The 27,199-nt window shown below is 32.3% G+C and overlaps 1 protein-coding gene across 2 annotated transcripts; it reads right to left on the minus strand.

Annotated features, from left to right (window-relative positions):
• Nucleotides 1-3,144: 3,144 nt before the first annotated feature.
• On the minus strand, nt 3,145-13,321 carry LOC114402499 (3-ketoacyl-CoA thiolase 2, peroxisomal-like). 2 transcript variants are annotated; one of them, XM_028365097.1, is made up of 14 exons: nt 13,142-13,317; nt 12,539-12,615; nt 12,310-12,394; nt 11,996-12,122; nt 11,808-11,906; nt 11,655-11,722; nt 11,424-11,531; nt 11,253-11,330; nt 11,043-11,175; nt 10,860-10,956; nt 9,765-9,888; nt 9,573-9,681; nt 3,519-3,602; nt 3,145-3,430 (listed from the first exon to the last, which is right to left on the minus strand). In XM_028365097.1, exons 1-14 carry the CDS (start codon nt 13,229-13,231, stop codon nt 3,324-3,326), a joined length of 1,386 nt encoding a protein of 461 aa, XP_028220898.1. In that variant the 5' UTR covers nt 13,232-13,317; the 3' UTR covers nt 3,145-3,323. The 2 variants fall into 2 exon arrangements, with proteins under 2 accessions (XP_028220898.1, XP_028220899.1); XM_028365098.1 differs by lacking the exons at nt 3,145-3,430; nt 3,519-3,602 and adding an exon at nt 3,633-7,096 and having other exon boundaries at nt 13,142-13,321.
• Nucleotides 13,322-27,199: the final 13,878 nt, after the last annotated feature.

The following is a 27,199-nucleotide window of genomic DNA, read 5'->3' on the forward strand; positions in this document are numbered from 1 at the left end:
TCCACCTTTGAACCTTGGAATCCTTTAAAACACCCATAGGACGCCTATTTATAGGCAAAAGGTCACTTTGGGGTAGTTGCAGCTCGCCCAGGGAAGCTCAAACTTAACCCTAAAGCAGTGAGCTCGTCCAAGCAAGCTAGTTTCTTCACCATGAAGCTATTTGGTGGCCCAGGTGAGTCAAATGCTAGCCTGGGTGAGCCGGGGTCCCAAAAAATAAGAAAAAGACCCTTTTGCCCCCTTCCTTGGTATCCTTTTGTATTCTTGATCAAAACACTGAATGGTTCCTTGTTTTGCATTGTAACTGGCGTTCAACACCATAAGTCGACTAGCAAGGATCAAAATATCAATGAATGATAGTCCCCGAACGAAATTAGGGTATGACAATAATGAAAGGGGATTTCTTTGACACTTGTTATAAAAATCATGTTTCAATGTTCTCTCGTCCATCCTCCAATAATATGAGAAAATGTGTCTTGAATGCCATGTCATATAATGACCTTGTTAATTAATATTGCATGTAATGTGTAGTTCAAAGGATCTCTTAATAATTTATTTCAGTTATTATTTTTTACTTTTTTAATAATTTTTTATTCACGTGTTCTCCCTCCTCTAGATGTTGCAGTTATCAAGCAAAAGCATACTTTAAATTTTAAAACAATGCCAAGATGAAAATTACAAAGCTAGAATAAAAGGAAAACTAAAAACTATCTACTTTGTCCATCAAACGTAGGAGTTTAATAACACTGAAGAACCAGTCCACCACTGAGACACAGCGATGTGAAAGAGGTAAAGTAAGGACGCGAATGTAGTTTTCCCCGTTACTAGGCAAACAAAACAAATTATGATTTATAATTTTTCTTTTTCATTTTTCCTTGTATGTATCTGCTTCAAAACACCATGGAAATCATTGCAGTGTGCTTCAAAATTCTGGGTTGTGGTGCCCGTTAGAGGTGTTCACGGGTAATGAATTCAATTTGACCCAAGTTGATCCAATCACTTTGGTGAATTTTTTTAGTGTTTAAATCAAATCTAATTCAATTCGTTCATGTTTTGGATGATGGATTCTAATTTTTAAACCCGTCAACTCAATCCTTTGAATGTTCATGTGACATGTTAATAAAAGCAATGTTATAATATGTGTGTGTATATTTTTAAATTAAAAAGATAAACATTGGTAATTTTGTAAATAATGAGAATATAACCTTAGCATCAAAGTAATCAATTTCAAGGTATTTTTTGTGATTTATTATTTTAACTTCAATATTAGAAGTGGAAATTTTTGGACGTAATTAACCCATCATAAACCAATTCATTTGTGATCAGAGGATTGATTTGGGTTGAGGCTTCACATAGAAAAAAATACATAAATCCAATCCAACCTAATACATACAATTTTGATTGAGTTGAATCATGAGTTTCAAATTCAATTCAATCTTACTCATGAAAACCTATATTGCAAAGAAAAAATCACTACCAAGTGCCATGAAAAAATGTATGAGTGAAGGACCAATTTAGTCCGTGAAATTATAACTCTCATTTTAGTACTTAAATTTAAAGAAATGAAAAAAAAAGCCCCTAAAATTGATTTGTCACTCAAATTGGTCCTTATAGTTAAATTTGTTAGTTACCACAATTATTTGTTTTTAGTTGGCATGTTAAGTGACACGAAAATGAAGATTAAAAAAACAAAAATTCTTCAAATCTAAATCCTCTCTACTTTGTCTTTTGCAACCCTTATTCTTCAACACATTTCTTCTTGGCCACCTTTCCTTGACCAAATGCAAAGGGCTTGAAACAAGGAAGGGGAAGGATAGAAGAGAAAAGAATAAAAAGATTTTGATTATAGCACTGAACCTTCTCATCTCCCTTACCGAAGCTATTTCAGATCTGAGAAGGACCTCATACGATACTACGGTTCCTAAACTCTAGTCATCAGAGCAATCGACGACATCAAAAAAGCCTTTTGCTCCCCAAATAGAATTGAAAGGACTCAACCTTGTTCTTGTGAATAGAGCCTTCCAGTAGCTCAAAATAGTTGCAAGTGAAATCAACCCCAACACACGCTTGAAAATCATTGAAATAGACTTCCTTGATGGTGACCTTCCAAAGGGTCTCGGACTAGTGACGATTTGGATGTTGGCGATTTGATCAACAATATAGAGGTCGCAAATTTGAGGCAATGCTCTTTCATGAGGTGGAAAAGGTGTGGGACAAATATTGTTAGGGTAACATCGAAGGAGAAAGAGTGTTATTGTTGAATCGGGTGGGAGTTGTCGAGGTTCTGCTTTCTCATCCTCCTCGCTCCATCATTTTTGTTATTTTTTTACTTTTTGTTTCAGTTTCTGATTTGCTTAAATTTGGTCAAATGTATTTGATTGATGATTGAGATGACAACTATGATATGTGACAAACCGTGCTCATTTTACAATTAGTTAGGCTAGCATTCACAATTAAGAATTCAAACTCGAGTTTTTTTGCACTTCTGTTGACGCATAAAGAGAAAAGAATTCAGAGTTGAGGAAGATTTTAAAAAAAAAATCACTTTGCCGAAACAGTAGATATCTAATCGTCACTTAACATGTGAATTAAGCACCACTGACAGTGTTAAGTAACAAACTTGACAGTAGGTACCAATTTGAGTGACAAAGATCAATTTTTAGGGGCCTTTTCATTTTGTTAAATTCAAAGACTAAAATGAGCAAAAGTTACACTAGGTTACATTTTTCAAGGACCAAATTAGCTATTTACTCAAAAATGTATAAGCTTAACTGCATTTTTCTTAATTGCAAATGAGTTAACCGAAAGAGACAAAGGGCAGAGCAAGGAGAGGTTTTGTATTTTAGGGATTCAGAGGAAGAATCACATGAATTAAAAAAATATAGACAAAAAAAGTGAAAATAATAAAAATAAATTGCTAAATGGTCCTCTAAACTTACATGCATCACTAGCACGGGCTTTCTATGTTGGGACAAGAATATAATAGTTATTTAAATTATAATTTATATCATTTATAAATTATTTTAAAATGACTTTAGTAGTTGTATTTTTTTATGAAAGTTGAATAATTTTGAGTGGATTGGTGTAGGGAAGAGAAAGAAAAAGATAACTGATGTGGTCACAAAGGGAGAAATGGAGTGAAAAAGATATGGAAAAAAAATTAAGTGTATGTTTATAATTACCCAAAATATATCACAATTTAATACAAGTCTAATATGAATAGAAAGGATTACTTGAGCAGTGGTTGACATTATCACTACCATGGAACAAAGCTCTAGAGATTTCTTATTTGATGACCAAATATAGAGAGTGTGAAGTAACTAATTCTAGCGAGCATCCTTGGATAAAAGAAGATCATCCACTTTCCGGGCATTGCATAGCTCATCAGCACAATCACCACTCTCAAAAACAGCAGCTGCCCCCATTCCAGTACCTGCTCACAATTGACAACAGCCATAATTTTTTCCATGGTGTTGAAGTGCGCACAAGCACACGAATATACAATGAGAAAGTGAGTGTACCTATGCACATAGATATAACTCCAAATCGACAGTCCCTGCCACGTTTCTTCATTTCATGCAACAGCGTTGCAACACATCGAGCACCTACCAAAAAAAAAATAGAAAAACATGCTAAGACAATAAGAATGTTCTGTATTATTGGTATTAGACAAGTACCGGTGACAATAATTGTGTTCCAGGTAGAGTTCTAGTCATGAGAGGGATGTGGTGTATGATGCATAGAACTCCTAAATGGTTGTGATTCACATTTATATATTGAATACCTGTTTTTATTGGGTACTAGATACATTCCCAATGCCCAATTAAGAGTAGGTAATCTGATGATTCAATTACTTTATTCATTATGTTCTTATATTTCTATAGGATATATCTTACGGTATCTGTACACTAATTTTGGACTTGGGATAGGAATGAAGCATTCGATTTCACTTGGGATAGGATGAAGCTTTCATCCGGTTTCTAATTATTGAAGAGACTAGAGGTTGTGAAATGCTTGAGTGCTTAACCCACTCAGCTGATCTATATTTATATAGACATAGAGAGTAAATACAATGTGAAATTTACAAGAATATTAATGAAGTTCTAGTACCTATGTACATGCATGTGAATTTTTAGATACATGAATATGTGACTAACTAGGTACATTAATAATTATTCTTTGTTGGAACAACTACCCATACAATGTGTGAAATAACTACTCATACAATATGTGAAATTCCAACGCTTCCCCTCAAGTTGAAGCATATAACTCAAATGCTCCAAGCTTTGAACAAATATTTTGAATTCTTGGTCCCCTTAGAGATTTTGTAAAGATGTTTGCTAGTTGATCATTAGAACTAACGAATTCAATAATAACCTCCTTAGAAAAGACTTTCTCCCGGACAAAATGACAATCAATCTCAATATGTTTAGTTCTCTCATGAAATACTGGATTGGAAGCTATATGTAGGGCTGCCTGATTATCACAACATAGCTTCATTTGTTGAGTACTTCCAAACTTCAATTCTTGAAGAAGTTGTTTAATCCAAATGAGCTCACATGTGGCTACAGTCATAGCTTTATATTCAGCCTCTGCACTAGACCTTGCAACAACATTTTACTTATTACTCTTCCATAAGACAAGATTTTCTCCAATAGACACGCAATATCCTAAAGTGGAACGCCTATCAATGGGTGATACTGCCCAATTTGCATCGCAAAATCCAACTATTTGAGTGCTTCCTTTGTCTTCATAGAGTAGTCCTTGTCATGGGGTCCTTTTAATGTATCTCAAAATTCGAATTACTGCATCCCGATGATCATTATGAGGAGATTGCATGAATTGACTCACCACTCCAACTGCAAAGGAAATATTTGGCCTTGTAATAGTGAGGTAGATAAGCTTCCCAACCAATATCCGATATCTTTCAGAATCAGAATAAGGCTTCCCCTGATTAGGTAGCAATTTTTGATTTAGATCCATGAGACTATCAATTGGTCTACAATCTGACATACCAGTATGTCTAATGCATACTTCCTTTGTGAGATGATAATCCCATCTTTTGACTGAGCAACTTCAATTCCAAGAAAATATTCAAATTTTCCCAAATCCTTAGTCTGAAAATGACTAAATAAGTGTCCCTTCAGTTGAGCAATTTTTCCTTGGTCATTTCCTGTGATGACTATATCATCTACATAGACCATCAAGTAAACACATCTACTTGATGAGTACGATAATAAAAAACTAAATGGTCCGCTTCACTTCGTTTCATCCCAAAAGCCTAAACAACTGAGCTGAATTTTCCAAAAACAGACTCCTCCTGAGCAAACCAAGCTAGACTCCTCCTGAGCAACAAATCCCAGTGATTGCTCCATATAAATCTCTTCTTCTAATTCCCCATGTAGGAATGCATTTTTAATATCCAACTGATATAGTGGCCAATGACGGATGACAACTATGGCAAGAAAGAGTCGAACAGAAGTAATTTTAGCCACAGGGAAGAAAGTATCTCCATAATCTAGACCATAAATCTGAGTATAACCTTCGGCTACCAATCGAGCTTTGAGGCGATCAATCTGTCCATTGGCCCCAACTTTTATAACATATACCCATCAACAACCAACAGGTTTCTTGCCTGGGGGAAGAGGAACTAACTCCCAAGTATCATTAAGCTCCAAAGCTTGCATTTCATCAATCATGTCTTGTCACCATCCTGGATGATCAAGTGCTTCACAAAGATTTTTAGAAAGAGAAACAGAAGATAAAGAGAAAACAAAAGAATGGTACGAAGAAGAGAGACAATGATAACTTAAGAAGTTATAAATAGAATAAGAATTACGTGTAGACAGAGTATCTTTCCTAAGAGCAATGGGCAAGTCAAGATTCTCTTCGGGTAGGTCCATGGTCAGGTTGTCTGCCGGAGTAGGACATGATTCAACTGGTCTTTCATTACCTTCAAGTTCTGCGTCAGGAATTCGAGGATGACATCAATATTCAATGGGTGATCTTTGAGTCTGCTCAAGTGAAGGATGTCAAGAATATCTATGGTAGAATCTACAGTTGACTCTGATTCCTGCAAAGAAGGTGATGGACCAAGATAGGAAATAGGAAAAATTTCTTGAAGAGTATTGGCCTCAACCATGGAGGGAGCAAAGTATAGTTTTTCTTCAAAAAAATGTTACATCTGCAAAGACATAATAATGATTGTGAACAGGAGAGTAACATCGGCAACCTTTCTGTAATCTGGAATATCCAAGGAAAACACATTTGATGGCTTGAGCAGCAAGCTTATTAAGACCTCGAGACAATTTATGAACAAAACAGTGCATCCAAAAATACGTGGATCAACATGAAACAACGGTTCTTTAGGAAACAAAATGGAATGTGATATTTTTTTTAATAGAGGAAGAAGGCATCCAATTTATCAAAAAACAGGCTGACAAAACTGCATCACCCCAATGTGGATAGGTTCATTGGCATGAAGTAATAATGTCCGAGCAGTCTCAACAAGATGTCTATTCTTCCTTTCGGCAATGTCATTCTGTTGAGGAGTATGAGGACAAGAGAACTGATGGAGAATGCCCTGCGCTGACAAAAAAGGAGAAATAACAGAAGAAAAGTATTCTTTCGCATTATCACTCCTAAGGATCTTAATTGTCTTACCAAACTGAGTTTTAATTTTATTAACAGAAGTGAGAAAGGACAAAATTTCAGATCGTTCTTTCATTAAGAAAACCCTAGTACATTGAGAAAATTCATCAATGAAAGTAACAAAATATCTATAACTCATAGACGAAACACGATTAGGACCCCATATATCAAAGTGAATAACCAAAAAAGGGGAATCAACACGACTTTCAACATGCCTAAAAGAAGAACGGACATGTTTTCCTAGTTGACATGACTCACAAAATAGGTCCTTTATTTTTTCAAGACTCGGAACCATTATTTTTAATTTAGATAAATGTGGGTGTCCCAAACGTTCATGAAGGAGCTTTGGAGATGTGACAGCACTACAAACCCAAGAAAGATTAGGCTTGAGGTAGTAAAGACCATGAGATTCAATTCCTATGCCAATCGTCCAACCCGTACCACATTCCTGTATGACAAAGGAGTTAGCATCAAATGTTACTGAACAATTACGAAAACGAGTAAGCTGACTAAGAGATGTTATATTGAAAGGACAACCAAGTATGAACACAACAGAGTTTAAAGACAAAGAAGAAGTGGGAGATACATGGCCGATTCCTGTTGCTACAACTCTAGAACCATCAGCTAAAGTAATAAAATAAGGAATTTTAGGAGGAGAAAGGGGTGAAAATAAAGAACTATTACCAACAATGTGATCAAAAGCATCTGAATCAATTATTCATGGACTTTGATTATTACCAGATTGAGAAATGCAGGCAGTGGAGTTATGACCACTTATAGCAGATGATGTTTGAGATTCCTTGGCAGCTTTTAGCTGAAGATACTCTTGATAGTCAGTCTTCGAAAACTTTATCTCAGATGTTTCAAACTTTGAAATATTCACCGATTTTTCGAGGAATCCGTGAATAGGATAACAAGTGTCTTGTGTGTGGCCCACTCTCTTACAGTAAGAACATTGAGGGTGACCTCCTCTTTTAGCTTGTCCTCCTTGATTTCCATGACCACCTCGTCCCCCTTGATTAGATACCATGGCAGAAGTTTCAATACTGTCAACTGAATTTTTTCCTATTTTTGGTGAGGGGACTCGAAGGAGCTAGGTAATTAAATTCTCTAGAGAAGGAACTTCTTGGCTAGTTAAGGACTTGGTCATGAATATGATCAAAATCTGGATGCATCCCACGTAGTACCAACATAGGCAACCATGTCATGATCAATTTGTTTAAGAGTGGCCAATTTCTGAGCAGCATTATACAATTGTTGAATGTCATTAGCAAAAACACATTGTGTCTTTTTCCATAAAGAATAACAAGTTTTGAAGGCTCTGAAATTTGTCAATATTAGTTGGCTCAACAGACTGCCACAAGAGAGCACAAAGCTGATAATCAAGTTTCTTCCACTGCTCGTGTTTGTCTTCTGAAATCTTTTCTGAGGATTGCTCTAGATGTTCATGATAAACCTTGGCCAAGAAAGCAAAGTTCAACAGAGGCTGACCATGCTAAATAATTTTTTCCATTCAATTTTTCTGAAGTGATTGTTGGTGTTCCAGAGATAGAGAAGGCAGGATCATCAGCTTTCTGAGAGTCTGAAGCCATTTCAGCACTTGTCAAAGAGTTGTCTTATTGAAAAACTGATCACCTAGGAAGGAAGTGGAGAGGCTGGCAATTTTTGGTGAGGGTGACTAAGGCAACCTTGGATAGGGGGCAGGTCAGTGGAAGGAACTTTTGGATATTGAGATTGTTGTTTGGACAAAGGGACAAAGACAAGACTTTAGGTGCTGCTGACCAGATGCAGAAACCTTTAAAGAACAAACAAGGTGGCTCTAGATACCATATTGAAGAGACTAAAGGTTGTGCTTAACTCACTCAGCTGATCTATATTTATATAGACTTAGGGAGTAAATACAATGTTAAATTTACAAGAATATTAATGAAGTTCTAGTACCTATGTACATGCATGTGAATTCCTAGATAGTGACTAACTAGGTACATTAATAACTATTCTTTATTGGAACAACTACCCATACAATGTGTGTAATTCCAATTTCCAACACTAATCAACTCCAGAAATAAGCTCATTATTTGGAGTTATATGTGGGGCTTTCATGCATAACCAATGCTCTTAAATTAGAAAATCAACCAGTGAAGGAACTAATTGAAATAACAGCCTAATCATTGTTGCATATATGGTCAAACTAAAGAATGATTGTATTTTATATAATAGATTTAAGTTTCAAGGCAAGTTACGTTAGTTATTTTTGAAATAAAGAAAAATTGTATATAACTACATATCATATACTATGAGCATAATAATCAACAGACTAACTTGGTTTTTTGTTCAATAAAAAAACAAACTAATTTGGTTTAGTGGCACATCACTCACTTTACATCCAAGGGATCCAGCCTTGAGTCCTTATTTTCCCATTTTGGTGTCAAAAAATAATATATCCTAATCTAGTCCAGTTCGATTTGAGGCTATTTTGTATTGGTGGGCTGGTTCCCTGTTCAACCACTCCAATCAGCCAGTTTAGTTTCTTACCTAAGCATATGTTGACTATAACTTTTTCTTGATCAACTAAAAGAAGGGGAATTTCTGTAAGCCTAAATATATTTTGTCCCTCACCCACTTTTCCATTTGGCCCCAATACCTTCAACCATTAATTCAACTCAGTTCATCCCAAATTTTTCAATTTGCACGAGTTTCATCACATCATGGTAAACCTTTACAGTAAATTCTGCTTTATGGTAATTAGCTACTTCGGCTACAGGCAAGATCTATCTTGCATAGGCATGGATAACTTCCAAAAAGAAACAGAAACAAGTATGAGTAATTTTATTTTATATATAAATGAGAATAGCCGAATGCTTTTGTAATCAGCAGTGGTACTGTTGCATTCAGAATGTAAGAATGAAAGTTGTGGTATACACCTGTTGAACCCAGAGGATGTCCAATTGCCATTGCACCTCCATTAACATTGATCTTTTCTGGATCAAGCCCTAGATTGTTACGACAATATACGAACTGGGAAGCAAATGCCTTAACACAAGCAAATTATTGAAGTGAGTATATAAATTCAGACAGAGAAAAGGGAAAATATAACAAACACATTGATCAAATACCTCATTTATTTCAAAAAGATCAATATCATCAAGCTCTAGACCTGCAGCCTTAACAGCAACAGGAATTGCAGCAGCAGGACCAACACCCATTATGGCAGGATCAACACCAACTGCTGCGAAAGTCCTACATGACAGCCAAAAAATAATTTCCTTCAGATTAAAATAAAGCAGAATTTTTATCCTAATCAATTTCACTTTTTAAGTACAATGAAAACATGATTTTATGATTTTATGATTTTAGGATAGCTTACAATTCATTAAGAGAAGGATAAATATAAAAATATGAAATTCCAGTTCCTGAAAGAAATGCTTGACAAGTTTGTTGACTTTGTTCCATAAATTGTTGTCTTCCTAAATAATATTGCATGAGTAACTAAAGGGATTAAGTCTCACATTCAGGGATTCTAGTCTCATGCAACTTCTTTTTCATTTTTCAAAACTAAAAATGTAATTGTTGAGAGTCCCACATCGGGTAGTTAACGAACATGATAAGTGCTTATATAGCTGGGTAGGCCACCCCCTTATGAACCGGTTTTTAAGGGGACCTTTCGAATGTCTTTGCTGCACTTTAACAGTAATCACATACCATCATAATCAGAACAAGAATATGAGACCAAGGATGTGGTCCTATAACAAAGTGGACAAAAGCTGGGATTTGTCAATGCTTATATTTTGATTATTTTGAGCTATGCGCTATTATGCTTCACGAATCAAGCACTCTATGGTGAATACTAGTGTCAAAAGTAGCTGGTATAGTTGGCAAGAAAGTTGGTGTTAACATATTAGGACTTGAGAATCATATAAATGCACCCAGCATAAGAAGGAACTAGATATATCATACGAAACCAGGTGAAGTATAAACGTATATTGTTTGGCCAAAACAAAGAAAAAGTACATTATTCTGACAAGTTGGCACTGATTTACTATTTGTCCTGATATAGTTTTCCTTTTCAATCTTTTTAAATCTTTATCTTGTTTAAAGAGGAGGGAAATCTATTGGTCCTTCATTTCTTCATAGAGCACACAGCATGTCAATTTGGAATCAGCATATAAATACTGCCAGGGACTAAAGCCTCTATATTACAAATGAAGTACCTGAATACACCAAGAATGGGTAGCCCCTTTTGCAACGCAACACTTCTTTTCATCAGCAGAACAGCTGCAGCACCATCACTCACCTGACTAGAATTACCTAAAGCACAGGCATCATATGATTAAACTTGGTACATCAACTAGAAAGGATTAGAGGAAATGAACAAGGTTTTTATGATCTTATACCAGCAGTAGTGCTTCCGTCTTTCTTGAACACAGGTTTGAGCCTTCCTAGATCAGACACTGTTGTGCCAGGTCGAATTCCATCATCAACAGAAATGGTGACAGATTTCTCCTCACCAGTTTTTGGGTCCACAATCTGTTGGGAAGAAAAAAGCTCTATTCAGCACCCAAGAACCAAAGGAGAGATTCAATATACCCTGTAATGGCCAATACCTTAGTGGTAACTGGGACAATTTCATCTTTAAATTTACCAGAAGCAGTAGCTGCGGCAGCTCGCCTGTGAGACTCAACCTATCAACATTATTAAGAAGATTCGGTTAAGAGTTGTTAACATATAAAATAGAACAAAATGTTGAATTAATTTAAAACATATATCTAACTTACTGCGGCCTGGTCTTGTTCCTTCCTTGAAACCCCAAAGCGCTGTGCAACATTTTCGGAGGTAATTCCCATAGGAAGAAGGCAGTTTTGTGCTTGTTCAAACATTTTTACCTGTCACAACACCAGAGAAAATATTATATAACCAAGTGGAAATTTTAGAGGTTTTATTTCCTAAAACCAAAATTAAAAACTTTATGATAAAGCAGAGGAGATGGGGAAAAGAGGGAGAAATACCTTAGGATTCACTGATCCATCCCATCCCATTGGATTAGTTGTCATAGATTCCAAACCGGCACCAATACCTAAACAAAATAATTAAAGGTAACATAAGATACTAAAAGTCATAGCAATCACAAGAAGAAAAAAGCAATTTGAGGCATCCATTACCAATGTCATAGAACCCAGCCCTTATAGCAGCAGCTACATCAGCAACAGCCTGGAGCCCAGATGAACATTGCCTATTAACAGTCCTAACAGGCACAGTTTCTGGATGAAAATAACATCACAAGTATAAATAACAAACCCAGATCATATATCAGGTTCAGAAGCACAATCTATCTAAATTCTAAACATACCAGGAAAACCAGCATAAAATGCAGCCATTCGGCATTCACTAGCTCTTTGAGCTCCAGGAGCCAATACACTCCCTACGACAATATCCCCAACTTCGCTGGGGTTCACATTGGTTCTCTCAATTACAGCCTACAATGAAAACTCAGGTTCATCTAAAGTCTTAGATGAAAATATTAATAATAGAGCAGAACATGAAATATAAAGAACAAAGTATATGTACATAGATCATCACAGCTTAAGAAAATCAGTTATTCGTTAGAACTCTTTAAAATTGAAAATGCAAAAGAACTAAAAATCAGAAGGAAATGAATAAAACCTTCAAAACAGGAGCCAGTAGATCATCAGGAAGAGTATCTTTGAAACCACCACGTTTACCTTTGCAATGAGCAGTCCGATAAGCACTGCAAAAGTGCAAATAAATAATTTGGGTAAAAATTAAAGACCCCTCAAGCACAAATCATCATAATTCACAGCTGAACACTCTATTATTAAATAAAACACAGGTTTAACTTGAGATATTTCATTTGAGTAAGAGAAGAACTTACGCCACGATCACAACATCATCCCTGAATGTCGATGTCCTTTGATAAGCAGCGCTGTCCCCCGCCACACATGCTGAAGCCTAGTGATCAAAAAGTTCAACATACAAACAATCAACTGACAGCACATGAACACATCCATATACACATTGTTTTGTGATAAATATGTACAGCTAAATCCTAACAATCAGTCAAGGAAACTATGAGTAACAAAAGAGCCACATGTGTACTTTTTCCGAAACACCCAATTAGGCATATAAAATCAAAATCATAAATATATACAAGATCAAAACTTCAATAAAATTCTGAGCTAACAATCAATCAAGACAACAAATTCTCATATAAGTGTCAAAAGGGTACTTCTCTCACATGCCATACAAGTGAAACAACCTATTGAATGAACATACACACGTTCAAGACCAAAACTTTAACGAAATTATGAGCTAATGATCAATGAAAGGATATTATTCTTGCAAAATTGGCAAAAGGGTAGTTTTCCCAAAGGTTAAACACGCTGTTAAGAGAAATTGGAAGAAAAGGACAACACGATGAAAACGCCATAATACTGAAGAGAAGTTGAAAAAAACAGAGAAAGGAAATGAAACAAACATAGAGGGAGGATGATTCGTTGACGTGGGTAGACGATGAAGGGTTGAGATGATGAAGCAAAATCTTCTGTCTGCTGATCGCTTTCTCCATCTTCTTTAGTTTCGTGATCTGGAAATTGAAGAAAAAATCGCAGAGAAAGAAGGTGAGATTGAGAGAGAGATTGGATTTGTTCACTTGGATGCATTTATAGAGCTTTTGACGGTCGAAGGAAGCAAAAGAAAAAAAGATAATTCATTGTATTGTATTGCTAATATAAAATAGTTTTGACCATATAAAATAAGTTTTAAATTTATTGTATTAAACAAATTAATATTTATTTACAATAGATAGATAAATAGTTAAAATACTTACAAACATATTTTTTAAAATATTTTTTTTATTATTGAATAAAAAATAATTTTTTATTACAGAAAACAAATTATGTATTGACAATATATGATAAATCACTATTAACATAAATTTATTTATTTTTATAATAATTATCTTCAAAATTATATCACTTTAAAAAATATATTAATAATAATTTTTTATTAGTTGAGACTAACTTACACAATAACAAGGCATAACCATCATTAGTGGCTAAAATTTGTAAATAGTAAAAATTTGTGGATTACGCTTCTTATATGGTAAGTTTTACTAATAATTTTACAATAGAAAATATCAAGCTCTTTTAAAAATGTGTTAAAAAATATCTGGTATTAATTAGATATATTTTTCACTAGAAGTATAATTTCATTTAAATTAAATAAAATCATTATAAAACGATAACAAAATTCATCTCAATATTTAATATAATTACATATTCTATTCGACAATTTAAGCATTTGCTGATAATTTATGTTACGAGGAATATGATAAAGAATTTTGATAGTGCGGTCTTAACATTTATTATAGTAGTTTTTATGTAATTAATTAAAAATTAAGATAAATATGATTTGTAAGGAGATTATTATGGGTATCATATTAAATTGTCATTGGATGAGAATGTAAGAATTTTTATATATTATTATTGCATACATATTATTTTTTCATGCTAATATTAAGATTTTCGAAAAATAAACTAATAATGGTAATGAAACCAAAGAAAAGTGGGAAGAAGATAGTAAGTATGGTATGGCTCGATAGCGACCAACGACGAGATCCATTGTGTTGTTGGCGTCCTCAAAGATGGGTGTAGTTTCCACTCGCCGCTTCCAGCGCATGGTCGTTTTGGCTCATTTAATTCACGTTTTGGAAAGAGAAAACAAATTTTACGGAGGAACACTCATTTCTTTCGGATCAATTTTGAATGAGAAAAATTTTCATATTCTTATATCGAAAAAAAATCACATTCTCTGGAATTATAATAATTTGTTGATACATATTTGTTTTTTTTTTGGGTACATTGAACTTATAATAATTATTTACTATCACCTTAAAATAAATGAGATAAAAAAATAAAAATAAAAGAATTTTGTAAAGTCAAAAAGTAAATAATAAATTTTAAAAAATAAATTAATAAGTTATTACTATGTTTGGTAAGATATTTTAGTATTTTTTAATTTTTTATTAATTGAAAAATTTATTTGACTTCGATAAATAATTTGTTTTAATAATTTTTATTATTTATATAAGAATTTATAATATTTTTTAAAATAATAGTTTTTATCTTTTCATTTTTATATTTTTTTATCTTCAATATATTTATTCAATTTTCTTATTATTTTTTTTTAAAAAAAAAAGAATATGATTTTATTATTTATTTACTTTTTTCACTTATTCCTCCTACATATTTTTAGTATTACATTATTTATTTTAATCATTATATAATTTATAATATTTAATTTATTATTTTAACATTATACGTTCTGATATTGATAATAATAATAAATATTAGATTTATTTTATTTTTTAAATAATTTTATATTAAATAATTTATTTTAACTATAATGCTAATTAAGATAATAAAAATATAATTCCTACTTAAGTATTTTTTAACTTTATTTTAAATTTGATTAGATAATATTTTAAGATATAGTATAAGATTAATAATAGAATTGATGATATGAAAAGGTTTAATAATTGAAACTAAAAATGTAATGAAAATAATTTATTTATAAATAAAAAATCATAAGAGTTTAAAATAAATTAAAAAATTCCAAATATATTTTTATTCATGAAGTAAATTAAAATTTACATAAATAATTTTTTTAAAATATTTTATATTTTTTAATTACTTTAACAATTAATTTTTAAATATTTATAATTTAATAAGTTACCTTAAAAAAATTCAACTAATTTCACTGTGATCCTTTACTAAGTCAATGATGAAATATAGGTTTTAGAATACTGGATCTTGGTTAGCATGGGAAAGGGGTGAATGTTTCCCAGGGTAGAAAAATTTATGACAAGTAGGACATTTGTTTTTATGGAACTAATATAGACTTGTTCATACTAGATTTTTTTTTATATAAAAATAGTATTCTCCTCCTAGCGACATCACACTTCTCACCACGTCATCTTGTTCTTCCTTCGTGGTGCCTCATGCTCCTCCTCGTCAGTGTTGTCATCTACTACCCATAACACAGAACACGCACCCAAGCAAACCAGATCTGGACCTATCCTGCTCTCATCTACAACACCTCCTTCTCCTCCACCATCATAGACATTAACTAGTCCTTTTATTAGTGGAGTAGGGGAGTAGGGTTCAGTGCCTATGACAGCAAGGATGAAGCATAGTTCAGTGCCATATCTAGTCCTTTCACACTGGTGAAGGTTGTTTGGCATATATCATGGTGAGATAGTGGTTGTGGTTTCACGATTTTGATGTTTTTGGACTTGGTGGTGGCGGTTTTAGGTCAGATCTAACATTTTGGGTGTTGTTTAGGTGGATTGGTGGCAGATCTAGGTGGTTTTGGTGATGGTAGAGGGTGGTATGTTGTGCATGGTGGTGAGGATGGAAGAAGACATAGTTTTATACCCCATCATGATAATGGATCAATGGTCAAATCAGTGGGTCATTAGTTGACCTGTATGTTTAGGTGGGTTGGTGACATATCTTGGTAGTTTTGGTGATGGTAGAGGGTGGTGTGTTGTGCATGGTGGTGAGGATGGAAGAAGATATAGTTTTATACCCCATCATGATAATGGATCAATGGTCAAATCAATGGGTCATTAGTTGATCGGTATGATCCAATCTGTAATAAAAAAATATAAAATTTATATTTGTCTTAAAATATTTAAAAATAACATTACAAATTAATATAACTTCATAACATAGATAATTAGATACCAAATATGAAACAAATTTAAAACCAAATATATGATTAAAATATATCAATATCATTTGAAAGTGGTTGGATAGTCATATCTACAAGGTCTTTGGGTAATGCATTCACTTTCTCATTGGTTAAGAATGGTGGTGAATCCTCCATTACCCAATCAACATGGCCATCAAGTGTTTCCAAATTAATAGGATCATAGCTTTGTTGTCTCTATTTCCTTAGCACATGTACAAATATGTAACCATATGTAATATAGAAAGATAAACAATGAAAAAAGAATAAAAATATAATAATACCTATTTTGCAACCTCAAGTTGTAACGGACATAGGCTAAATCATTAAGTTTATGATGCTCCAACCTATATATTTTTTTAATGAATGTGCTCAAATACATTCACATTCCGCTCACAGTTTGAAACACTACAAGTTTGGCTTAAAATACGAATAGTCAACTTTTGCAAATGTGGTACCCCACATCCATAAGATGCCCACCATTGATCTAAAATATTGCATGCCATAAAATAAATTAATAACAAATAAAGTCACAACTCATAAATAAATATTAACAAGAATTATAATTTACAAGTTATGAAAGTTACCTGGCATGATTGTATTTCGCTCATCCAAAACACCTTGTCTTCCAAAATCCAACTCAACATTGTTGTAAATTCTTTTCTCACTAGTTAGCTTAGTTTGCAACTAACTATCTCTGTGAGTATATCTTTCAATAACATCCAATAGACCAGTTGTTGTAGTCATATGTTGTTCAAATTCTTCCTCATTAAACCAATAGCAGAATTTAACCAATAACACGCAGCGTGGAGATTTTTGTGTAGTTATGAATCCCAACGATGATCTAAGATTTCCAAGTAAGGCTCCACTTTTGTTTCATTTCTTCGAAACCTCTTTATCATCCCTTCTCTAGCTTTATACATGGCTCGATAAAGAAAACCCATAACAGGTTTATCTTCACTATCAACCATACACAACACACGTACAAGTGGCTTAGTTAGTTTCACTACATCAACATATTTACTCTAAAACCCAAAGTGGAAGACTTGTTCCACAAATTGTTTTGCCTTGGCTTCTTTGGCATAAGTTGAGCTTATCCATTCTTTAGATGTTACCATGACTCTTAATGCATCTTTTTGAGCCAAAATACTTTACAAAGCAATGAAATTAGTGGCAAAGCGAGTAGCAGCAGGACAAAGTATTTCCCATGTCTTGCAACATCAAATTGATGCAATGTGCTGCACAAGGAGACCAAAATAGTTTAGGAAACTCTTTTTCTAGTAACCTACCAGTAGCAACATAATTGGCAGCATTTCCAGTTACTATGTGAACTACATTTTCTGGACCAACATGTAACACAACATCCTTGAAAAACTTAAACAATAAATTAGCAGATTTAGAAGCATGAGAGACATCAACAAATTTTTTTAAAAAATAGTTCCTTTAGGACAATAAACCAAAACATTGGTAAGAGTTCTCCTTTTCCTATCAATCCACCCATCTGCCATAAGAGTACAACCAGTTTTTTTTTTCAAATACAATGATACCACAAGTTTATGCACATCATCAACCCAACTATTTAACAAATCATCACAAAGACAATGCATACTTGGAGCCTTGCATCCTGAACTCATGCTATAGAGAGCATCAATCATAGGTTGAAAATATGTTGAATTGGCTGCATTAAATGAAATAGATGCATTAATGAACCATTTAGCAATATACACCTTGATATCACTTGTTTATTTTGTAGCACACATTTCAAGGTAGGTTGAGATCTAGGAGTGGTTCTAGGCTGAAAACAATCCCAATGCGACCACTTGTCTTCACCCTTTCAGTTGTCCTTTGTGTTTGTTCACTTTATTGTTCCACTTCTATTGGCACTTCACCACCTTCTTCACTAGGTGGATAAAAATCATGTTCTTCATCAATTCTTCTATTCTTATTCTTGCTCTTATTTTCTTCAATATTATGTTTCATTTGATAACAGACATCGAGAGGCACCTTTTTGCATAGAGAAACTTGACCCATTTCCCCAGCTGAGTGACCCTTTAATCTATTAATTCCATCTCTCCTAATGGTTTTATCATAGTAAATGCACATCATAGCAATCTTGTCACCCTCCCGAATGAGCTTACAATGTGCCCAAGCTATGTCAATCTTCCCTCTAATATTAGGCCTTGAATTTTGAGTAGATGCCTCTTGATGCATCTATGGTACCTACAAAATGAATTCAACCCTTATGTATATGACTAATGAACCTACAAAAATCAAAACAAATCAATACCAAAGTACCAAATAGGCAAATACCAATGCATTGAATGCAGTCTACCAGTACTAGTCACATGGATCAATATAAAAATTATCTTAGTCCTTGCAAATTATGTCTTTGTGTGTGTGTGTGTGTGTGTGCTATGGTATTAAAATTAACTCTCACAGGAACTTTGTCTTCCTCATGAATGGCTGAAAATTTACAATCAATTATAACTTAAAAGATTGGAAAATGGAATGTTACAGATTTGGGTGGGACAAGTTTTTGGTTTTCTTGTTGTCATTCATTATTGAAGGCAATGATTTAGGATGACCTTCACAACAATTGGTGTGTAATTGAATTGGTGAACACATTGGTATCAAAGTGGAATTCAAAATGTGATTATTGTATTGTTCACTATTTTACATTTGTTTTATGGCATCACTATACACAAAAGTGCCACCAATATGATACAAGGGATCTCATTTAGAAATATGTGGCCCTTGTTATTTATGAAATTTTGTAATCTTCATTAATAGTATAAGTGTATAACACACCTTTGGTAATTAACCTGCGACGTAGTGTGGAGAGACCGAGAGAGCGGTGGACGATGATGCAACCTGTGAGAGTGATTGATGGCAGCATCAAGAGAGTGACAGACGACAACATCGCGAGAGTGACAAACGACTGAGCATGGATAGATTGAGAGAGTGATGGACTACGACGCCACAAGAAGACTGCAAGAGGAAGGAACAATGAAGCGAAGAAGGACTCATGGTTTATAAAATCAAAAGTTCAAAACATCACAAATCAAAACAACGTCGTTTTGAGGTCCACAAAAAAAAAGGATAAATGACCTAGTCCGGGTTGACGGGTCACCAGTTTGACTACAAATCCGACCGAGTCGCTTCGGGTTGAGAGCACACCCGATCAAACTTAAGACTCAACCCAATCCAGCACCGGATTGTAGTCGAACCAGGCGGGTCAGTCTGAGACTTGAAACTTTGAAAGAAGGGTTCAAGTTTTTTTTTAAAAAAAAATTATACCAGTGCAGTATCCTTATGATAGTCCTTCATTTGTTTTAGCCGTTAGATTGTAAATGCTCCATATTTAACGGATCACATTCCTCTCCCGTCACAGGAAACATTGCCAGTTTTCCCATGCTAGCTCAATCTTAGAATAGTTAAGAATTGACCCAATTTTAAATTGAGTACTTTTTATATTTTTATTAAGCTTTTCAAATATTAAAATAATTATTTTTATGTCAAAAAAATAATTAATTGTTTTTTTAGGATGCCAATTCATACCTATGTTAGATAAGACCTTTGAGAAATTTATAAGCTCTTTGACTAGCTTATAAACTTCTTTGAACAAAATAAGTTTGTCTGGTACATGAGCTTATTTTAGTATTTTATTTTTCATAAGTTATTTCAAGTAACTTATTTCGATAAGCTACTTAAAGAAATTTATGAAAAATCACCTAGCTTATAAACTACTAGTTTTTTTCTTCTAAACTTTATCCTTACTATTTTATTTGAAAATTTATTTGACCATTTTTTTCAATTTAAAAACCTCTTATGAAAACTAAACACTACGGTGGCATTTGGTTGACAAAAAGTTCTAACTTTCCTTAAATCTTAAAGTGGAAAACTAATTATCATATTTGATAGGCAATTAATAAAGAAAAGATTGTTAGAAAAACATGATTCTCAAGAATCAATTTTAGCTCACTTTCCTGTGTTCCCAAGGAGGAGAGTAGGAATTCAACTTTTCCAAGTGGAGAAAATTTTTTAGTCATGTATTTTACATAAACCTTTAATTCTTAGGAAACATATTAAGACTAGTCAAACGTATTTTATACATTCTCAAGAATCATAATTCACAAGAATCAACTTTCCCAAGAATCAGGTTTTCTGGGTATGAAAAAATTTATTCCCTACCAAATGCCCCCCATATGACATATTTATTTTCTTTGTAATTATGCTACTTGAAATTCTACTTTTCTTTATTAGTTTGTTTAATGTAAAACTATTTATTTTAATGAATTATTTTATTTTTTATTTGGATCTATAATTAAAATATTTGGTTAGTAATTCAAAGTTGATAAAAAAAATCAAAATGATACGTAATTCATTGTATAGCAACAAAAACCCAACAAAAAGGGATTGAATTTTACAAATCAAACATAATTAGAAGATATGATTTGTATCATATTTCGTAATCATGCAAGTGAGAGACATACACATTTAAGTTCTTCTTGTACAAATAAAAAATAAATATTTAAAAAAATTATAGATAAAAAACACTTTTTTTTTATTTTTTTAAATAATATTATTAATAAAGTATTTAAATATTAAAAAATGATTTTAAATAATATAATTCTAATACTTTTTATTTAATTTATTTTACTTTTTTGGAGAAAAAAATGAAAAAAAATAATTTGACCATTTTCTATAATACAAATTTCAAAAATTATTATCTTACTTTTTAAGATGATAAATTATTAAAAATATTAAATATATCATTTTACATCAATTGATATTTATTGGTTAACTTATCAAATAATTTTAACAAACACATTCAATTAAATTAGCTAGCTTCCAACTTTTTAATTCTTATCTTTAGGGGTGTTCATGGGTACGAGTTACCCGTGAATCCAAATTGATCCAAATCAATCCAAACAGTTTGAGTCGGGTCATTTATGTATATTGGTAAAAATCAAACCGATCAAAATCATTCATGTACGGGTTGGATTACAAGTTTAGATTTATAAATCCAATCAAAATTTTTAGAGTTTTTGGTTTGACTTTAAACATTGATAATATTCGGATCCCAAGTATTGGGAGTACTACTGTTGAAACTTCTTAAGATATTACTTTCATATACATTGTTATTTGTTTCACTTTTTTTATATTTATTTTTTCTGTCATATTTATAATATTAATGTATTATACTTTGTTCATTTCTTTCAGTAAATCTGGTTGTAACAAATCTGATTGTAACAAAACTTATTGCAAGAAAATTAGTTTAGGAAATACTTGTGGTTCAAATTATTATAATAAATCTCATTGAAGAATATTTTATCTTAATTTGTGTATTAGTCTATTTTAGAATATTTTGTTGATAGTATTAAATGAATCAATTTTATTACTTTCAGACATTTGATAATATTATATTAATTATATTATATTGGACATTTTGGATAAATTATGATATAAGATAATAATTCTAAGAAAAAAAAACAAATTTAAATGGGTATTCTATTGGCTTGAACTGAACCAAACCATTCATGAATGAGTTGGATTAAATTTTAAAAAAAAATGAAAATCAAATCGAATCAAATCAATCAAATTTAATTAAAATTAGCCAAAACCAGCCTGTGAACACTCTACTTAACTTATAAATTATAATATAATTTTACCGGACATTAGTGAGTTTATAAAGGCATCTCAATATCTTTTTTCTTCGAATAATCGAATGAATTAATCATAAATCATATACTACTTGACCAATTGTGAGCTTATGGGTTAATTTTATACAGTAATTAGCAAATATACTATTTCAAACTACTCAAAACTTCTGAACGATCTAGTTTATCTGATTGAATATATCAACTTAGTTTGAAGTAAATAAAGTGACTATTGATTGGTTGAACTTGGAAGTTGGAATCAGTAGTATTTATAATCATATATATAAAAGAAATATAGGATTTTAGTGTACATATTTTTTTTTAACTATATACGTTACTATTTTATTCTTATAATTACTTTCATGAATTATCCACTAATTTTTAATATTTTCTTTTTATTAAAAAATATGAAAAGATAGTTAGGCACTATGTGTCTGTTTTTTTCCTAGTACATCATAATGAAAATAGAACTGTCATATCTCATTAAGGTATATATGGTATGTATCATAACTCATTAATTTAAAAGTAAAAAATATTTAAAATATACTGCCTAAAAAGGTGAAAAGAATTCAAAATATAGGTGGTATTCACGTAGTCAAGAAGAGCGTTTGTAAATTATCGAATTAGGGATTGTTGGAAAGAGTGCCATTTTGATTAAGCAAGATTGCTACGTAACGGGCACGTATGTATGTGGATATACTCTAGCGAATAGCGACATTTTTTGGTAGGTACTATCTCCAGCGATTATTCCTTCGTTTAGACTGTCCTATTTATTTATTAAACTTATAAAAGAAATAATCATGTGATATTTTTTTTTGGGGTACGAGGCCAAGAAATATTTTTATAAGGATATAACTATTCTCAAATTATGTAATATGTAGAATCACTTAATATGGGTAATAATTTTTTTTTAAAAAATATTTTATGTTATTAATATAAAATTTAAATTTAAGATTACTGATTAAAATCCCAAAAAAATATTACTGATTAAAATACAACAATGTATCGGTTAAAGTAATAATTATGGGACCAAAATTATAGCATCTGTATTATTTTTTCCACACCATCAAACTAACACTTAACACTGCCAAATTCCTTCTCATCCATGCATTGTGTTGCGATTATCCCATTTCCCCCAAATTTCACAATCTCAGCATTGGTAGGTGACGACCCAAACGCGGCAAAGGTGAAGAGACGGTGAAATAAAAAGAGACCGACGGCGTTAAGTTGGAGTTTGTTGATGTGGAAAAAAATAAAATAAGTAATGTTATTGGTCAACCGGTAAGTTTAGTCCAAATACAACGACCATCCTTTTTTTTTTTTTAGATAACTACAAACAATCATCTTTCAACATAGCAATTCCCGTTAAAAATTAAGGTGTTTTTTCAAGTATAACCTTAAACCTTGGATAATAACATAATTTATGCTTAAAATGAAGTAAACAAATGTATCAAAACTTATTTTGTACTAATTTCGGAGCGAGATGTTTGCTTTATCACACTAGGATCCGACCCACGTTGCACGGGAAATTAGCTTTTATTTTTACCTTGTCATAATACATAACTTACCTATTTGGTTCTCTCGTATCCAATTGCAAATTTAATAATCCACTCTTAACTATTAAAACTTAAAATTAGACTAACATAGAGTATATGGGGATGTAATCCGTCATATTTGACTAATCAGCAATGTGTATATAATAATCAAACCTGATTCCTAAGAATTATAAGTACTGTATTAAACAAAATATTCCACTAAAAACTTCATCAATGTCGAGCGTTGAGGTAATCCTGATCAAATATGCAGTTGAAGTTTTGTGCATAGCAAAAAATGTATCATCTATGAGATGGAAAAAAAAATTCCCAGCCAAAAAATAATAAGTCTAAATACAATTGAAATGTTTATGCTAAATCAGTACATTTCAAAATTCTTGGCTGCATTCTATTTTCCTGCAAGGCAATATAAACTAAAGTTAGAAAGTTATTGAAGTGCAACATAGGGAAAAAGATTGTTAGTCATTGAACCGCAACATAAGGAAAAGAGAAACAACTAACAGAAATAATAACAAAAAGAAATCTAAATTCACAACATTGACTTCTGACTGCTACCTGCTATTTTTAACCAAAGAAGCCTAATTAAATCATACGACTTTATAGTTGTCATAGGTAAAGGTCTTCCTCAATTTTAAACTATGATAGTTGTTATAGAATGAAACCAAGACAACATATCTCTTTTTGGATCTTAAAATCGTGTACAATTCCTCCTAAAAAATAGGTTCCATCTAGTCTAAATGATTAATTGTTACACATCTCATATATGCATGTAAACTAATTAATCAGAAAGTCAGTTATAGTTTAAAGTCTTAAAATTTAAAATTTTGAAGAATAATTTCTTTTTATGGAAAGCAACAATGCAGATATAAAACATTGTTTATGATAACACTTAATAAGCCTTGTTTATGATAAAGAAACAGAACTCCTTGCATATATACACTTCAGTTGCATTGGCTGTTCATGTTCTTTTTTCTTTTAATAAGTTTACTCTATTTGATTGAGAACTATTTGTATACCCTTCTTATGATAATATTTGTTTTTTAATTATCTATCTTGTTTTAGTATTTTGAAGTGCTTAATGTATGAATTTTACCAAAACTAGGTCCTCGAAGTTATGCTAGCTTGTCATATATAACAAACTCAATGAGAAACTTCATACTTTTGTTTAGATGGTTATTGTTAAAACTAAGTCACTTGTGAAGTTATATAGCATGCACTTATTTTTAACTATCACTAAGAAGAAATCTGCCAGATAACAGTAATAAAAAAACCAGAGCACAAATAAAATTGCAGTCAGAGTAAACTAATTAAGACTGTTAAAATCTTGACTGGCCTTAAACATCTCTATTCATATCATATTAGTAATGAGTAATGACTACCCAATATTAGAAGCATTCATAATTTGTAAATAAGTTAGAATGCAGATGCTTTTACAAAATCAGATGAACTTGTTCAAGTTAATGAGTAATAAGTACCTAAGAAACATAAACAAAGCAATATGAGTATGTTGTCAATACAACCTGTTTTCATAACTTATTTTATCTTTGAAAATGAGCATGACAGCAACAAACCTTATCATGACAGCAGATCTTATATAAGAACTTCGTACACATTTGATGATAACAAACATGTTCTTAGTTCTTGTAAACGAAATGAACATTGAATTCAATGAAACATGGCAGCGTAACACATATAAGACCATGTTACTGCAGTCAACACAGTTAAAAGTTTTAGTAAAAGAAAATTCCAATTATTGCTGTTGCGTTATATACAAGATGCACATTAAATCAAATTCTATGGTTCCCTATTTACAAGATGCACATTAAATCAAATTCTATGGTGACCTACTTAACGATCATATATAGTAATCAATGAAATTTTCCAAAACTGGTTCCACTAGTAGCAACCAATAACCAAATAAAATATATACTGTCAAGTATTCAGTTTATGGTTTTAGGTTTTAACAAACACCAACCTCCATTGCACGCTTTTCATGGATTGCCTCAAGATCAGCAAGGGCCTGTTCTTTTGTTTCATACTTCAAAAATGCACCACCTACACTAAAGAAATAAAGCTTTGTAATTAGTTAAGAAGCACCAAAGCCCAAATAAGAAATAAAGGATAGGTTCATTGCACAATTCACGCAAGACAGCAGTAACTTAGATTCAAGCATACACTACCACATAGAACTAAAAGTACTGTTGGTAGGAACCACATATCTTGGAACGTTCAAAAATTAAAATTGAATTAAAATCATTGTAAATTGATCAACTATGTTATATTACATACATTAGTGATCAAAGAATTAATGGTTGAGTATTAGACAGAGGCTATGTTACCAAGCCTCAAACTTTTTTTTTGGTTTGGAAGAACAAAACCATGACAGAATCCAAGAACAGGTAATTAAGGGGTTATTTAAAATTGTGCGCATATGATGATAAACAGGTTTCCATTATACGATTAGTGAATAAATTAAGAAAAAAACACATATCTTGGACCGTTCAAAAATTAAAATTGAATTTAATTGCATGTCAATATAATATTTGTAAACTGAATGATTCTGATCAAATTTGTTATGTTAGTGAACAAAGAAAAGGCAAACAGGTTCATATATTATGATGATAAACAGGTTAGCATGGTAGGATTAGTGAAGAAAGAAAGGAGAGAGAAAGAAAAAAAGATAAAAAACCTCCTATAAGCAAGAAAGTGTGGTTTTCTTGGAGCCCAAGCAATCTCTTGTTGCAACGTAGGTTCATTCAACAATTGGTTGCAATGTAAGCCAGCCAAAAAGAAACAAAAGGGGAGAGATAAACCAATCCGGGGAAAGAAAAAGAGCAAAGATAAGCCATGCGCAGAAGAAAAGAAAATGCAGGCAACAGTGGCGCCACCGCGGGTGGCGCTGCTTCCTCTCTTTTCTTCTCTTCTTCAGCTTCTCGTCTCTCTCTTTGTCTCTCCTTTTTCTCCCCATGCTTCTCTTCCTCTTCCTCTTCTCTGTCACAGCTCAGAAATTAACCTCCTGAAATAATAATTTCGAAATCTTCAAAATGTGAGGCTTCTGCTGAAACTTTGTGCCTAGGGATGAATACATATAGAGACTAGTTTTCGTAGCCCAACTACCTACCTGAAATCGTTAACTTTGAACTCTGATTACTTTTCTAACCGTGTTAACACAACTACAGAAACATTAGTTTACATTTATTAATTAATCGTAAACCTTTCAAGTTCTTTCACAGACTTACTAAAAAAGGGAAGCTATGCAGTATTAATAAGTGTAAATTACAATAACTACTCGTAAAGTTTTGTAAAATTAGGCAAACATTTCCTGTTTTTCTTAACATTTACATTGATCTCCTTTAGTGAAGTAGTAGATAAAGACAAAGGATATTTGTGTATTTTTACGAAATTTGAGGGGTGTTTGTGTAATTTTTGTTACCTAAATACTCTTTTTTTAGAAATTTATAAATTAATGCTATAAATAAATAAAATAAATTCATTTTCTCATATCAAGAAGATGGCTAAAATACATTAATTAATTAGTAAAAGTAATTAAGAAGACATGATGAGATGATG

Source organism: Glycine soja, chromosome 20 (assembly GCF_004193775.1).
Source record: "Glycine soja cultivar W05 chromosome 20, ASM419377v2, whole genome shotgun sequence".
Taxonomy (NCBI): Eukaryota; Viridiplantae; Streptophyta; class Magnoliopsida; order Fabales; family Fabaceae; genus Glycine; species Glycine soja.

Bases quoted from the DNA above. Each gene is read 5' to 3' on its own strand.
- LOC114402499 (XM_028365097.1), bottom strand. From the start codon at position 13,231: ATGGAGAAAGCGATCAGCAGACAGAAGATTTTGCTTCATCATCTCAAC. The intron at 12,395-12,538 runs GTAAGTTCTTCT...GCACTTTTGCAG, and splicing joins GATGATGTTGTGATCGTGGC to TGCTTATCGGACTGCTCATT. The intron at 11,723-11,807 runs GTAATGGATGCC...TATTTTGTTTAG, and splicing joins GGCTGGGTTCTATGACATTG to GTATTGGTGCCGGTTTGGAA.